This window comes from Temnothorax nylanderi, unplaced genomic scaffold (genome assembly GCF_030848795.1).
Source record: "Temnothorax nylanderi isolate EJ_2023f unplaced genomic scaffold, tnyl_v1.0 TNYL_tig0082_pilon, whole genome shotgun sequence".
Lineage (NCBI taxonomy): Eukaryota > Metazoa > Arthropoda > Insecta > Hymenoptera > Formicidae > Temnothorax > Temnothorax nylanderi.
The window spans coordinates 94293-109930 of NW_027249144.1; the positions used below are offsets into that span (position 1 = coordinate 94293).

At 40.2% G+C, this 15638-nt stretch overlaps 2 protein-coding genes across 3 annotated transcripts in view; one reads left to right on the top strand and one right to left on the bottom strand.

Moving 5' to 3' along the window:
* Window positions 1-582: 582 nt before the first annotated feature.
* Window positions 583-5140, bottom strand: Mei-9 (DNA repair endonuclease XPF mei-9). Of its 2 annotated transcripts, none has more exons than XM_071709864.1 (13): window positions 4931-5140; window positions 4624-4748; window positions 4378-4488; window positions 4172-4319; window positions 3915-4091; window positions 3655-3834; window positions 2424-3591; window positions 2013-2324; window positions 1721-1936; window positions 1469-1642; window positions 1256-1396; window positions 922-1119; window positions 583-815 (listed from the first exon to the last, which is right to left on the bottom strand). In XM_071709864.1, exons 5-13 carry the CDS (start codon window positions 3980-3982, stop codon window positions 660-662), a joined length of 2613 nt encoding a protein of 870 aa, XP_071565965.1. In that variant the 5' UTR covers window positions 3983-4091; window positions 4172-4319; window positions 4378-4488; window positions 4624-4748; window positions 4931-5140; the 3' UTR covers window positions 583-659. The 2 variants fall into 2 exon arrangements, with proteins under 2 accessions (XP_071565965.1, XP_071565966.1); XM_071709865.1 differs by lacking the exon at window positions 4931-5140 and adding an exon at window positions 4823-4923.
* Window positions 5141-8557: 3417 nt separating this feature from the next.
* The window catches only part of LOC139774521 (uncharacterized), a 144203-nt gene continuing 137122 nt past the window's right edge, over window positions 8558-15638 (top strand). Inside the window, exon 1 of the mRNA XM_071709855.1 lies at window positions 8558-9004. The gene's annotated coding sequence lies outside the window, so the exon portion shown is untranslated. The remainder of the gene's footprint in view (window positions 9005-15638) is intronic.

The following is a 15638-nucleotide window of genomic DNA, read 5'->3' on the forward strand; positions in this document are numbered from 1 at the left end:
CTTTCCATATGTTCAGCCAAGATTAAATATTAGATAAATCGATGCAAGGAAGCAACATATAGATATATTTAGAATATCGGTATGCATGAAGAAAATCGTACAATATGCATAAATATAAATACATATACATAAAAAGGGCAAGAAATATTTTGGTCTTATTATGCAAGTTATTTTATAGAAAACGTGATAATTGTTATTAATTAATTAACTAAAATTTATTGTATAACAAAGCATCGATTTTACCCTAATTTTTTGTAACCTATCCAACTATTTTTGATTGAGAAATTTGCTTTATGCCGGCTAAGTAATATATGACGTGAGATTCTAAATATTTTGTCGAGAAACGCTGAAACTTTTAAAATTATTTTAGAATTGATCATATATGTATAGTACAATTATATATTCTTGCAGCTTTTAGCCTAACAATTCGTTGTTGCAAAATAAAATTTTCTCTTTATTCTAAGCATTATTTTTAATTATTTCAAATTGCCGCAATTTCTCGGCTAAAATTACGTCATAAGTCTGCTTGCCGAGTTGAATGTGATTGGTTGGCTCTGACATAATGGCACAAACACTTTCTAATATGTTTTACAAAATATGTTTATTAGATTATATAATGTTGCACTATTATCTAAGTATTATTTACATAATCATTTACATTATTTTTTTACCCTGGAGAAAAGTCTCTTACCACGTACTTTAGAGACACCTTTGCTAGTTCCCGGATTTTCATCTGATTGCTGACATTTTTCGTGAAGAGCTTTATATAGCAATTCAGCATCATTTTTATTTCCGAGTATTTCTTTTAGTTCTTCCTAACATTATAAAGATTATTCATATTTAATATTTTTATTTACAAATTGTACGAAAAAATTATATATTATAAAAAGAATTTAGACCTCTTAATTTTTGTTCACTTACTTCTGAGAGCTTGATAAGATGATCTAATGATTCCCCTTTATTCAATAGAATATGCAAATTTTTCGAATGTACACCCGGCAATTTAGCTATAAAATCTTGGATATGAGAGTTATATTTTTCTTCCATTACTTGCTTGTTTTCAACGTCATCTGCTCCAATTTTAGCAGCTACATTCGAATCAGGTTGATCTCGTCCTTGCTACAAACGTACGAAACTTGAATATGCAATATAATTATTTATTAGATATATATTAATGATATTATTTCTATATATATAAATTTTGTTAAACATAAAATTATATATATATATATATATATATATGTGTGTGTATTACCTTTAATTCTTCAAACAATTGTGCTGTAGCATGTGGACTAGGAGACCATATAATTTTTAGTTTGGGAAAGTGAAGAGTTAATAATTGCAGTTTTGCTGTTACGTTAGTATTTTTAAGATCTCTACCGACAGAGTAATTTCCCTGAAACAAGAGACGTTGTTACAATTGTTATATAAAAAGAATTGTGTCGTTTTTGTAAAATTGGATACCTACCTGAAAACAGAATGGTTTATCCTGATCAAATTCTATGAGGAGCATGGGTTTAGCATAGTGCCTCGTCATAGAAACTGCTTGATTGTACAATCTCCCAGAAAATAAAGAGCCAATCAAATCAGATATACTTTTCCTCTCAACACATATTTCTGGTGTTAAAATGTAATCACCCACCTGTAATATTATAACATTATAAACCACGTACAGATAACATTATTTTACATTAATAAACTTAATATATATTTCACTTACTACTAATGTCACCGGTTCGATTTTTATACCGCGCGTATACAGAATGGCTGGTAATTCACTTCTAAATTCTCTCATATCGACAATAACTTTTGGAATTATTTTGGCTTCAGATTGCCCTCCTTTACGCGTATTGTCCTGATCTGTATTATCCGATTGAATTGCAAGAGCCAAACAATCGTCCGATTTTCCATCTTGATCTTCTGGTATAACCATGGTCTACAAAGTGAGAAAAATTAATAATTGTTTAATAGCATATTCTTTTTGTTCTGAGATCATATAGAGAAATATTTACAGTTTTCGTATTAATCAAAGAATGAAACGCTTCCTTTTCCCGTCGTAAAGAGGTAAGATATTCTTGTTCTTCAACCGACCCGCCATAAATTAAAAAATATACTTTCAAGTTTAACGATGGGTTATTATTCTGATACACCTCTAATTGCCTCACGGTGCCAATATCGGCCACGTACAAAATAATATTATTTGGCATATGCTCAGTTAAGATTCGTTGTAAAGCCATTGGATCTCCTCCTTTCTTTATAGCTTGTATGAAAATGATAGGTGCGGGTGCCGTATAAGTCTCTTTAGTTAAATCCAATTCTGCGATCTTTAAAATTAGAAAACAGGATTAATAAAAAAACATTTTTCTAATAAGCTCCTAACAAGCTAAAATCTTTCTTAAATATTATAATAATGTATAACTTACTTGCGAACATTCTTCAAACAATGTCTGATGTTTCACATCTTCTTTGGAAGTACTTGGTTGAGTTTCTTCTGTGCATTTTTGCGACAAGGTGAGCACATAAGTATCCTGCATTTCCGGCGTTTCTTCATCTGTATTACTTTCAGATGTTGATGGTTGATCTTTCGCTTTTTTTCCACTATCGCAACTTGTCTTTTGTTCTTTATTATGCGATAGTTTTTTCAAAGCCTCATAAAGTAAATATTCATTTGCACCCATAGTTAAATAATTCTTTAATTGGTGACATATATTGTTATCGTGTACTAAGATAAGAACTTTATCAATATTTTCATAGTCTTTTTTCTTATGTTTCTGTTCTTGAATCTCAGATAATACTTCCGATAAAGCTTCCCATTTTGGATTTGGTTCTGGTTTCAGTTCATTCTTATCTGTGTAAACTCTGCTTCTCGCATATTTGAACAATTTCTCGAATTCATCCAACATTATCCAACCACCGGCTTTCACGGCATATTCCATAGTCCGTAAACGATTTAGCATGGCATAAAATGAAACAGAATCTTCGTATGTCAAGGATATAACAAGGGAACGTAACGTTTTTAAATCGGAAAACAATTGTTTGGTCGTTGTACTAAGCTGATGCCAGATTGGATCTACTTGCAAATGTAACTGCTTGTGAAATTTCTTTGCTATTGCATTCTCTACAGTCAGTTCATCTAAGTCTAAAGATTTATTGAGCCTCTTCAATTCTTTCACGGTGTAATTCATAATATCAAGTAAAGTGGTTTGAATGTTCTGCATCTTCGGTGTGATCTGTACATGTAGTTCTATAACATCGGGCTCATGCTTGGACAAGCAATTATTAATAGTTGTGTGGAAACGTGGCCATAAATACAATTTCTTCACGAACAGAGCTTTCATAACTCGTTCTACTCGCAAATACCCAACCGTGAAAGCCAGTGATGAATTTGTGAACGCCTTGATAAATCCAGTTTTATTATGCTGTCTATATAAACGCAACGCAAATGCTTCTTGGTAAGCATTCAGAATATTGTGAGCTCTATAGACGAGAATACCAGTGACCAAGTGCAACGGAACTCTGTTTTTTAACAGATCTACCACCAAAATACGACCTGATATAAACAGCACTCCACCCTCCAAATACATTATTTCCCTGCGTTTAATGGTAAGATTTTATTAAATGCATATGTAAAATGAGAATGTATCTTTTTTATACCTTTCTTTAGAGAGACATTCAGCATTCACTATACGCGGTAGCCTACTTGTTCCATAACTTTTAAGCAGATCAATAATGTAATTCTCATCATGATTGGTAGTTCCCAAAATTATAACTAGATTGCCCGGATCCGAATGAGCTTTTATCACATTCGCAAAAACAGTTTCTATACCAAGACCCCTATAAACATTTTCCAATAAATAATAAAATTATACATTCTTACGTGAGATAACACAACAGCAAAGGGAAAATATACTTACTTAGCTGTAATAACTAGTCCATCTTCCTGAAGAATTTCAAGGAAGATTTGATTTTCGTATTCCAACATGTTTAACGATAATGTTCAACCCAATTTCTAGATTATTTATTAATTGCTCCAGCGTTCAAAACAGTAATCCAAACAAAATATCCAAATTGGCAAAAAAAAATTCTATAATCTGAAATGGGAAGTAAGATGCTTATGAAATATATATGGAAACTAAAAAAAAAATAGAGTTATTAATATAGCATGGCTTACTCTATCACGAATTTTGTAAGTTTTTCCTGATGTCTCGTTGTAAGATGAAGTATCGTCCTCGACCATTACTTCAGACACCAATAGAGTATATTTACTGATCTCATGCGACGGATGGCCATAAACGCCAATACTTACAGGCCGTTTGAAGCTGAGGAAACGCAACATGTTAGACAATAATCAATTTGACAGGCCATAATTTGCAGTACCTCTTAGGTATAAAAATAATATCTTCCCCACAAGTTACGGACTGCAGACAATAGTGCTCGTACGTCGGCTTGCTTATAATCTGCGACGCATATAAATCCGCATCCCCCGTTCTGAAAGGAATACAAAGCATACAATGTATCATGCGTTGCGACACTTAATATAAGGAAAACAATTCCATTTTATTAACAGAACAAGACAGGGAACAAGTAAGGGATATTGATAATCGCAGCACTATTCCCACTCACATTGATGTCAACCGTATCTTAATGTTACCGTCATACGTCAAGCTGTAATATTTGTAAGAGCCACCAGGTACATCATCACTAACATAGTGCAATAATTCCTCGTTCAGCGCCAATACATAGGTTATCTAAAAGTTCAACAAAAGTAGTATAATAATATATACTATACTAATATAATAGTTACTATTTAAAATATAGGTACTTTATAATACTAATATTACACTATACATAATAGTATAATAATTTACTACATAGAAATTTCACGAAGTTTAGAATCTCTCGCAAAGAACTTGGGTAAACCTGATCGTACCAATGCTGCAATAAGAAATATTGTCTTCATAGTATGGCGAATAAAAAAATTATCAAAATGCGCATAACAATGTCGACGGACGATTGTCTAATTATCGCGACATCGGAATCGAGCTGTTGGCGTTCTGTTTATATACGCATTACGTAAAGTCCGCGAAATTACGTATATTTTACACTGAGACAATTCCGGACACCGGCGACGTTCGCGAGCATCAGCTGACTGCAAAAATGGCGCCAAGCCGCTCGAAATTACCGACGGATTTATAATCGTTTATTTTTGTTCGAATAAATCAAGTCCTGTTTATCTCCACGATATTTACATTTCTTTAATAGTGTATATGTATAATAACAGTAACAAAGGTTGATAAATAATTTTGATTTGCATAAAAAAAATTCCGGACTTGTTGACAGAGTTCGAGTGAAGTTTCGTTTCTTAAAAATTAATTGTATGTTGCGAATGACAGATGTCGCCTCCCTTCCTATAACAGGCCGTACACACTTTATACCTCCAAAACAAAATTTTAAATTATTTATATATTATTTAAATTATTATATTAATTATTTATATTATTTTATGTAACCTCAGCAATATTTAACTTGGTTCCAAAAATATCTGATTATTAGAATAAGTTATTAAGTTGTTTTTATTAGAATAAGAATTTACTGGAGCTCTGTCCTCGATATACGTATACGTATTTATTTTATATAATAAAGAAGAACTACAGAGCACATTTATCTAATTTTATCCTTATTTGATATATGTCAAATGTGCGCCATGTTTATTCGTGTTTCACATTATACATATATGTTTTTTCTCGCGTTATTTTCGAATAACGATAAGACGGATCATGATGCGCTCTATAAATCTAGGGGTTCTTTTACGATTTTTGCAGCAACGATCGCGAGATATATTGATAAGCCACGAAATAGACCGTTTCTATTTCGAGGATGCCCGCAAACGTTGTGAGATATGTGTCCAGATCTGTTGAAAACAGATTTTGCAAAGTGTCTGCTACAAGTTTTGCCGGCAGAAGCACAAAACAGAATCCGCCAACATGACGGCAGATTCTGCTCGGTTTCTGCTGGCAATCTGCTGTCAGATTACATCAGCAGGCGATGCTAGCGGAACACGAGTTTAATGCGGACACACTCGATGCCAATCTGCTGCGATATTTCGCTCGAATAATCTACTGGCAAACTGCTAACATACTGTTCTTTTGCTCACTAGAATAATTTTATCGAACGGCGACAGGCTATAGATCTCTCTTGTAGAATGTAGATCGATCGGATATTTTATCAGAGAGGGAAAAAATGTTCATCCATATAGCGTTTATCATTTAGAACGAGGTTAACAAGACCACTTAGGGTCTATGATCCTCGTTAGATTCATAGTCGCGGCAGCGGCGTACGCTCGCGAAACAAATGATTCCGCGCGATTCTTGATGATCGCGCGACGATCATGCCGCGAGGCGCCGCGCCGACCGGTGACTAATTATTACTAACGAGAACGAAATTAACTAAGGTGCCTCGCGTCGAATAAAAGCATATAAAGAGAGTAGCGCGCGATAAAGCGCGGCGCAGAAGCAGACGTCTCGGTTGAGAGAGACGCGCTGCTCATCGCCGAGCCACCCCGGGTTGGACATCCCATTAGTCGGGGCTCCCATATTTATGCAAATTTACGCGCTCTTCGCGCATGGCATGGTCTACGACAATGTACGAGCCGCGCATCGAGCCGTTCCCGTTTGCGGGGCCCTACGACGCCCCTAACGCGTAACCGCGATCAACTATGATATCCGGCGGCAACGCCATTAGTAAATAAGGTGTAGTAATTACATCGCGAAGGAGGGAGCGAGAGAGCGCCGAGGGAGACTTAATAATGAGCAATTAAAGCGCGAGTTGCGCGGAAAGGATATTTTATTTTTTTTTCCATGCTTTTTTCCCCTCCGGCAGATATATGTAAAACCATCTGCTGTCCGCTGACGTGACCGCCATTGCTAATTTGTTATAGGAAGAGGGGGGGGGGCGTCCGTTTGTCGCCCCGCGCTGGATTTTTCTCTCCGAAAAGAAAGCTTTCGCATTGATCGCACTTACGAGGGCCGCTCGCTACGATTACGTGTGTGCGAGGAACGTCAAGATCGTCTCGTATCTTCCTCGACGGGAGATATTCCTTCCCGTGCGTATAATTCCGAACAGCGACGCATTTCGCGGGGAAAAGCGTGACGCCTTGTAATAACGGAATGATATCGCGCGTGAACGAGGCGGTAGCCATCTCGGACGGATGCATTCCTTCATCTAACGGGAGACTTTCTCTTAATTAGTGGAGAGACGCGCGAATAGAGCGAAGTTTTCGGAGAACCGCGAAAACCCGAGAGAGGCCTTCGAGAGCTGACTGCTTATCGGGCGTCAGGCGTGAAAGGAAGTTTGGGAACGGGAGGAACAAACAAAGGCACGTCTTATTGCGAATCAACGAGACGTGTCTCGAATTCGAGAACCGTTATGGATTCTGCTTAACGCGACGTGAAATAGATGAAAGTAACTGTTGAATTTTCCGATATCTGAAATATGCATAGCTCGCGTGTCTTTCTTGCGCTCGATTCGTCGAAAGGGTTAAGGGGAGCGTCTTATAATTTATGTACATATTTATTCTTTCGGTACACACAGAAAAAAAAATAAGTGTCAAATCGAAACTTATATACTCATCAAATTAAGGCATCATTGCTTCATACGAAACAATCTATAACTTCATTCATGCAAGTTTTCTTCATTTAACGCAATGTAATCTCATTTTAAGATTTCTACGAAGAAAGATGAAAGATATTTTGAAAACAAGAATATTCTTTCTTTCTGTGTAGATTTGCAAATGGCGTGTCCTCCCTGTAACGAAATATTCGACAGGATCGCCAATATTATATCGGACTCTTTTCTATAATTCCGTTGGTACGAACTAACGTTTCATCACGCGGCAAATGAATTTTTCAAATTTCTCCCCCGCGCGAGCCAATCGGCGCGGCCCGTTGACATCACGTGACCCGAATTTCGAGGACTCTATATAAGTGGAAAACGCGCTTCCGCCCCTCCAGTCGCCTCGCGTCATCTCGCCGGTCGTCATCGGTCATCGTTTCCGCGGGTCGCGTGTGTCGTGCCGAAATTTCGCGAAAGTCTCTTCCGCGGGACGCGAACGGGGCTCACGACCCCCTCGATCGAAGTGGAGACGCGATCGCGGTTAAAAGGCTCCGCGTGCGCTCGCGCACGCACACGAGTTTGCCGTTCGCCGCGGAACATACACTCGCTCGCCGTTAGTATATACCTTCGCGGTGAATCGCGGTGAATCGAACCTAAGGGCGGCCGGCGGCGTGAAGTGCGGCGCGGACGGCCGCGGCCGCGCGCGCGCGCGCGCGCGCGTCGAGCGAGAGAAGTAGCGAGGGAGGGGAGCCCGCGAGACGGAGGGTCAAAAAATGCGAGGCTGCGCGCGCAGCCGCTTTGTCTCTCCCGTCGAGTAGCGGCGCGGCGTGGCGTGGCGCGACGCAGCGGGAAGGGGCGCTCGGAACCACGAGGGGGCCACCAAGGGTCCGCGAGAGCGGACCATGGCGGACCAGTGGCGAACTGCATCCTCTCAGTCGGCCGCTGAACCCGCGCGCCGTACGGTTGGTACGCGTGCGTTTACCGCGCTCGACCGTCCGTCCGTCCGTCCGTACGTTCGTTCGTTCATACGTTCTTTCGTTCGCACCGCGTATATACCGTTCGCCGTCTCTCCGTATCGCCTTCTCCCGACTCCCGTCGTCGCGACCGGCGCGTTCAAGTGAAAAATCCGCACGTTTTTCCCTTCTGTTATCCTTCCCCGAGACTGCCCGGCCCGATCATCGTCGTCGTCGTCGTCGTCGTAGTCGTCGTCCGGTGGTGTTCCATTCGAGGGTAGAGCGGCGGAGTCCCGACCACGGCTGCTCCGAAACGAGGGTGCTCCGACCCGGCGAGACTACGAGATCTGCTACCCCTTTGGATTTTTCGGCGGATCGTCCCTCCTCCTCACGCTGGTAGATCGTCCTCGTGCGCGGTCGACGAGAAATTTTCCTGCATGGTAAGTACGCTACGAACTATGTATGTACTTGAACAATACCGAACGCCGCATTGACCGGCGCTTGCCTCGCGAAACGGCCTACCCCTCGCCCGGCTGGCGATTCGCGGGGGTGGGTTGAAAGGGACGAGTGGACGCGGGGGTTTATTGTTCCCGCGAGGAAGTACCGTTACCTCCTCGCCAGAATTGAATAATTAAATACATCGATATCCGCGTCGAGGGGAAGTAGAGGAGTGAAGTTGTCTCTTCTAGCGCGAGTAGAGCGTTCTCCGATTCGAGATAATTTCCCTCGTGCACTTGTCCCTTCAGTTTGAATTTCGACGGAATGTTTAAACGATGACTGATCATCGAAAGTGTATATCACCGTGACAATCGATAAGATAAGCGAGATTCCCAATAAGATTCCTGACGGGCGTTTTGTTCTTGCGAAAGATCGTGTATCCCCATTGCGCATTGGAGCACGCTTGAATTTCGAAATGAATGAATTAACGTTTGCTCCGCTATTATCGGGTAGCGGACACGATTTTCTATGCCGGTGCGGCAAATTGTAATCCGAACGAATTCTTTTGAGAACAAAGTAGACAGGTTATGACTTGTTGTGCCGATCTGATAAGCCATCATTATTTTCTATTTACCATAGAAAAATATACTATCTATAGTAAATAGAAAAAAAATGATATGTATTTGTATGTACATAGAAATATACGTAGCCAACGTTTTTTCAATTGGATAATCCCAAAAAGAATCTAACGAAATCTAACACGTAAGTTAGGTCATCGAAAGGATATTATATTTAGCGTTTTATAAAGTACGAAAGGATACAGAAATATGTTAAAGTGCGCGTCCTGTGAGTTTCTAAAAAAAAAAATGTATTTTGCTCGAGCGGGACAGCTGGATTAGCAGCTATAAATAAAGTAGCGTCGCGTCCGATATCTGCATCTTTTCGGGGTTAATCCTCGCTGACGTTCGTCAGCCGAGGGACATCGTTTTTCAGCTTTAAACTCCGCATTAGCGCGATCGGCTCCGAGTTGTCATCGACCGCGCTTAATCTCGAAGCCGCGATTCTTTCTTTCTTTTTTTCTCTTCCTGCAGAAATCCATTTTCGTTGCTGCAAAGGTATGCTGTAACGTATGGATATACATATGCTTTTTTTGTCACGGATTTTTTGCCCCGCTTTGAAATGATTTTTCCTTAGCTTCCAAAGAAGATTATGATTTGCTGCTACTGTCCAAGTTTTAATGTACTACATTTTTGTGATGAAAATTATAAATTCTTAATTTATGAATTTATTAATGAATTCGTGTGAAACGGATAGAAAAATATGATTTTATTACTGTTAAAAAACGGCTGAATGTCCATTTTGACCCGCTTTGAAACTATTTTTGCTTTCGAAGCAGATTACTGTAAATTTTTAGCGAGTTACATGTTTATAATTAATTAATAATGTGGATTTATTAAAGAATTTATGTGAAATAAATAGAAAAATATCGTTTTGTTTCTTCTTTTTTTAAAGTTCATAATTATTAAAAAATATATTGCTATTCTTTATTATCTATTTTCTGTAAAACTTATAATTATCGAAAAATCCTATATTTTCGATAATTCGAAATTGCTTTCGAGCTATTAGCTAAGAGTCACTGGTAATATTTTCGTTTGGAGAATATCCGTTCTAAATGGGACAAAAAGATCCGTGACAAGAATGATATTCGAGATGACGTTTTGGGGCACCACGTATACTTCTAATAATAAAAGCTCTCAGAGTGACTCGCTAATGAGTATACGCCGCGAAGAAAGGGAACGGCCGCGCTCGCCGGGTTTTCACACGTGCACGCCAACGCGAGCAAAAGTGACGCAACAGAGAGAAAAGTGCTCGGTATCGCGGAATAAAGTCGGCTTTTTGATTCGCGCGCTTTGCATGCAATCTCGCGTTGTGGTGGCTCCGTTAGTATCTGTCGCAATAGTTCGCCAGAACTATATATTTTTGCGCCTGGCAATTCTTCGCTCGTCTGAAAATCATTAGTCAGCAGTTAACGTGAGGGCCTCTCTGTTGAAACACTTTTAATAATAAAATAAATGCATTATGGGTCGGAGGAAAGAAAATTGGATCTCGATCTTTATAAACGGTCTTCATTACTCTAACGTCTGCGCGGACACGCTAATAAACGCGATAAACGATCGCGGTGATGCATAATTATTATGCGATTATCATTACCGGCGCCGTCCGCCGTCGATGCGCTCGAATATAAGCGCGTTTCCTCGTATCGTTCTCGCCGAGAAAGTCATCCCGCGTATCGATGATCGACGATCGCGCGTGACGTAACGCGACATTTTCGAGTTTTCCGCGTCCCTCGTGAACGACCGGTTTTCCTGAGATTTTTTTTCGACGGCGCCGGTCACAAATGCGTGCGTATCAAGTGTATCATGTAAATGTAGAAACGGGAGGAGGGGAGGGGGTCCCGCGCGTTGAATAACAATGCGCATTTCCTCGGCGGCTCGTTCTCGAGCGCACAAAAATGTGCGTGTCTCGCATGATATAATAAGCGGCACTAAGAATGGGATTAACATCGTACGAACTGGAGCTGTAATACTGTAGAGTCGAGTACCTATGTCACGCGTCGAGTGTACATGTCGTTTTACCATGTGACGAGACTTCCCCTCTTCTTCGGAATACCTCGTTACTTCCTCCGGATGAAGTACAATGAAAAAAAGGGCAAATTATAGGCTGCGCAAAGTACGACTTCATATGCGTATGGAATCTTCATCGGGCCCCGAACGTATCTTCAGGAAGTAGGGCTCAGCTGGCGTACGTTGACTCTGACATTTTCAACTTTTTCCTCTCGCACGCATTTTTTTTCTCAGGAAACGACAATTTTTATACATGTACGATGTTGTATTTATCCCACGCATGTATTGAACAAGATTTTTTTTGATATTTCTAGAATTTTAAATACTTAAAGCATATATATTTTGATAAACAAAACGTTGCTACAATGGAAGACACAATATTCGTGCTTCCTTCCATTTGAATCTTGACAACATAAGTCATCAATAACCGTAATCTAGCGTAATTGGCATAATTGCTACAACATTCCCATCGCGGGGAAAGCTACTGTCCGGGCGCTTTAGTCCGTAATTAAAGGCGAAGGTGCGTTTCCACGCTCTTAGGTGTTAACAACGCCAATTATCGATAATCGTGATTTACAACTATAATTCTGATTACATTCTCGTATGTCCAGATTGATACAGCCCGTAATTGATAGTGACGTATGAGCGAGATTACGTTTAATACGTAGCGATGTTGTCATCGAGGAACATTTGGGGGAAGGACTTTCGCGACTCGTAGTTCGATTTCAGAGCCGCTCGAGAGCGCAAACCGCCAAGTTATGCCAACTCCGACATTAGTGTCGCAGTACGACAATCGATCTTTCCGGCTAACCCGTACTACCGCAAAGCTTCCGCTGTGGAAAATCCCACTTCGCGTCTATTAACCCTCGGTATCCTGAACAAACGACTGTCACGTAACATACGAAATTAAAAATAAAGAAAAGACCATGAAACATACAAGATGTAATTAAATTAAAAGATATAATAATATCAAATACAAAAATTTAAAATAATATAAAATGCAAAATACAGAATTTTTTAATGTATATAATTTTTCGTACATAATATTCCGTGTGAACTTTATTAATATGAAAGATATACATTTATATTATTGTTATTTATTAGATATCATTTTTTATATGTACATAAAATATTAATATTATTTTATACATATACTACGATATATATTTTATATTCGCAGATATCAAGAGTTGTTACGGATAAACTTATAAACGAAGAGCCGCGGTTATGATTGAGGAAAAGTATTTATATCGGCAACCATGTCCGCGGTATCGTCACGTCATGAAATAATAGTAGGCTCGACTTGAGGTAGATTCGAAGTGCTGCGATACACATGTACGGATGCCCGAGGCAATAAAAAACGGTGTCCTTAAAGGTCGCCGAGCGCAATCATGTCTAATCTCTATCTAATGATACCTCTAATGATATCTCCGGTTTATCCAAGCAACTTTCATTTACGTACAATCGCGATTACGCATTAGGCACATGTTCGCGATAAAGGGCAGTCGTACGTCCCGCGATTCGATCCCATTCGACGTGGAACTTTACGATACATTCTCGCGACCCTTCAATCCGTATCTCCATCCGCACTTAAGACCATTTAACGGTACATTTAATCATTTTATATATTTAGACTTTGCGATACAAATATGTTATATTTATATGGGAAAACCGGTGAGAGAGAACGGGTTTTACGGCGTATCTCGCCGGTTAATGAACGAGACCGGGGAAAAATCACGGACACGCGTCGGGTCTAAGATTTTGCGCACGCTGATGAGAGACGGTGTCGATATTTGCGCGGCTTATTGATTGACCCTTGAAACCCACGTGTGTGTTGCCAGGCGAGGCGACGGCGCGGCGATTGCGGCGACGAGGAAGTAATTCTCGTTTCCAGCGCGCGTTTCCCCTTTTTCTCTCCTTTGTCGCCGCGCGTACAAATTCGGGCTTTAACTTTGGCCAGCGCTTCTCTCGTAAATCATCCCGACACGGCAAAGTCGCCGCTATTGCTTCTGAAAACATCCCGATGCCACGGTCGCGTTAACTCTGCAAAAGCATCACGCTGGGCACGTTTTATACCGATAGTCCGAGGTCGCAATTTATTATACCTTCGATGTGTCTACGAATAACTTTCGTATTATAGGTTATTGTTATTTACGTAGAATTGTTACGTAGAATCTTTTTCATAGTTTCTCAAATGAGTTATCGCCAGCTTTGTGATTTAAATGACTGAAATATTTCTCTGACTATTGTGTAATTTTTTATTGGAGATTTTGTTAAAAATCCTTATTCTTGTTAAAAATTCAATTATTGCACAAGAAATGAAGTATATCTATTTTTAAGAACTCTTTCTACGGACGACCACTTAAAAGCATTCAACGGTGACAATCGATGACTACAGATGTCACGTTTTATGGGACACTAGTAACACGTTTATTCCATGTTTCCATTATCTCGCACACAGACCTCCGCTTGTAACATCGGCTTACATCGACACGATCGTTTTCCGGACGTTTAAGAGCCCCCCCTCCCTCTCCCCGTCCTCCTTCGAAAGCACTTTGGCCACCGGATAGTCGGATAAATCTTTTAAAACGTCAGCTCGTCGACACGTCGAGATATTTCATATTCACGTGGGGCAAGGGGTAGGCGAAGGAAGGCCCCGGTGGTGGGCGCATCTTTTCCCGGATTTGTCACGGCGTCTCGATACGCCGGCCCTTAAAAGTTTCGCTACTCGTACGAGCGCGCACGTGAACACGCGCGCGGGCTTTTAATTGCCCATATTTTTAGCTCGGGTGTCCGGTTCGCCCGCGACGATAAATTTCTCCGCTCCCTGACTTCGGCGGGATCGCTGGCGTTCGTTCCCTTCCTTCGCCCCCCGCCGTCGTCGTCGTCGTGAATCTTGTACCTGGGCCTTACACCTGAGAGAGTGCAGTGGCGTATCCCTTCCCACCGGATCCGATCCGAAGGGCCCTGTTGCTTATAATCTGAAAGCGGAAGGGGGGAGGGTCGAAGGAAAGATGAAAGAGAACCAAGGGGAAAAGAAAACAATTACGACTCGAATACGAAAGGCGCGTATTTGTAATAAAATACCGGCCAGTTGCTAGATCTATAATTAATATGTTTTAATGGGCTGATGTGCTATACGGGAAAATAGCAAATGAAACCTATCGCACGGTCTACTGTTAGATATCTATTGTTAATGCGCGATGCGCCGAGCTCTAATCGCATAATATTAAACTAGTTTTGAACGCCATTAGGTCATTATTTTATGCAGAAAAAACGCGAAATAATAAATCGAGAGACTACACTGTTAAATATTAAAGGATGAAATTTAAACTAATACCTTGAGTTAAATAATATTTTGTTATTTTTAACTACCGTGTGTGTCGTCGAAATTTATTATTTTTATATAAAACAGTATTATTTTAACTTCATTGGTTTAATTAACGTTTAATTAATTAGTTAAATTAACGATATATTTTTTGAATAGGAACAGTGGCGACTTATAGAAACATGGTTAAAAATAACTGAAATTGAATATAATTTGACACTAAGAATTTAACAGTATATGTATCACGCAATTGGTGTTTTCTGGCTTTGTTAGCTGGTAATTTCGGAGAAACTTCTTCGCACAAGCCGTATCTGAGAGGTTAATATGTACTATTTTACACGATATTGGCTGATAGCAAACCTCGAACAAGAATGAAACGGTACAATATACTTATTCACATCGCCGTACTTTCCGCATGATTGCACGAACGCTACAACGAAGCCGCAGAATTTTTTTTTCGCCGCGACGCGTTTCCACGTCTCGTTACCTCGTAACCCTCGCGGGACGCAGGAATCGGATCAGGATCATTGCGGAACAACGCTGCACGGTACATGAAGGAGAAGAAGGAGGAGGAGGAGGAGGCGGCCGCATATTGTCGAGGCGTAACGGATCAGAGTGAAAGTCCGAGACACGACTCGCGTCGCTCGCTTGCTCGCGAGCAAGTCCGTCTCTCTTCGAAGAGGA

Excerpts from the sequence above, each read along its gene's own strand:
- Mei-9 (XM_071709864.1), bottom strand. The coding sequence starts at position 3,982 with ATGTTGGAATACGAAAATCAAATCTTCCTTGAAATTCTTCAGGAAGAT. Across the intron at positions 1,643-1,720 it reads TCGAACCGGTGACATTAGTA|GTGGGTGATTACATTTTAAC; the intron begins GTAAGTGAAATA and ends ATAATATTACAG. Across the intron at positions 1,120-1,255 it reads AATTGTTTGAAGAATTAAAG|CAAGGACGAGATCAACCTGA; the intron begins GTAATACACACA and ends GTACGTTTGTAG.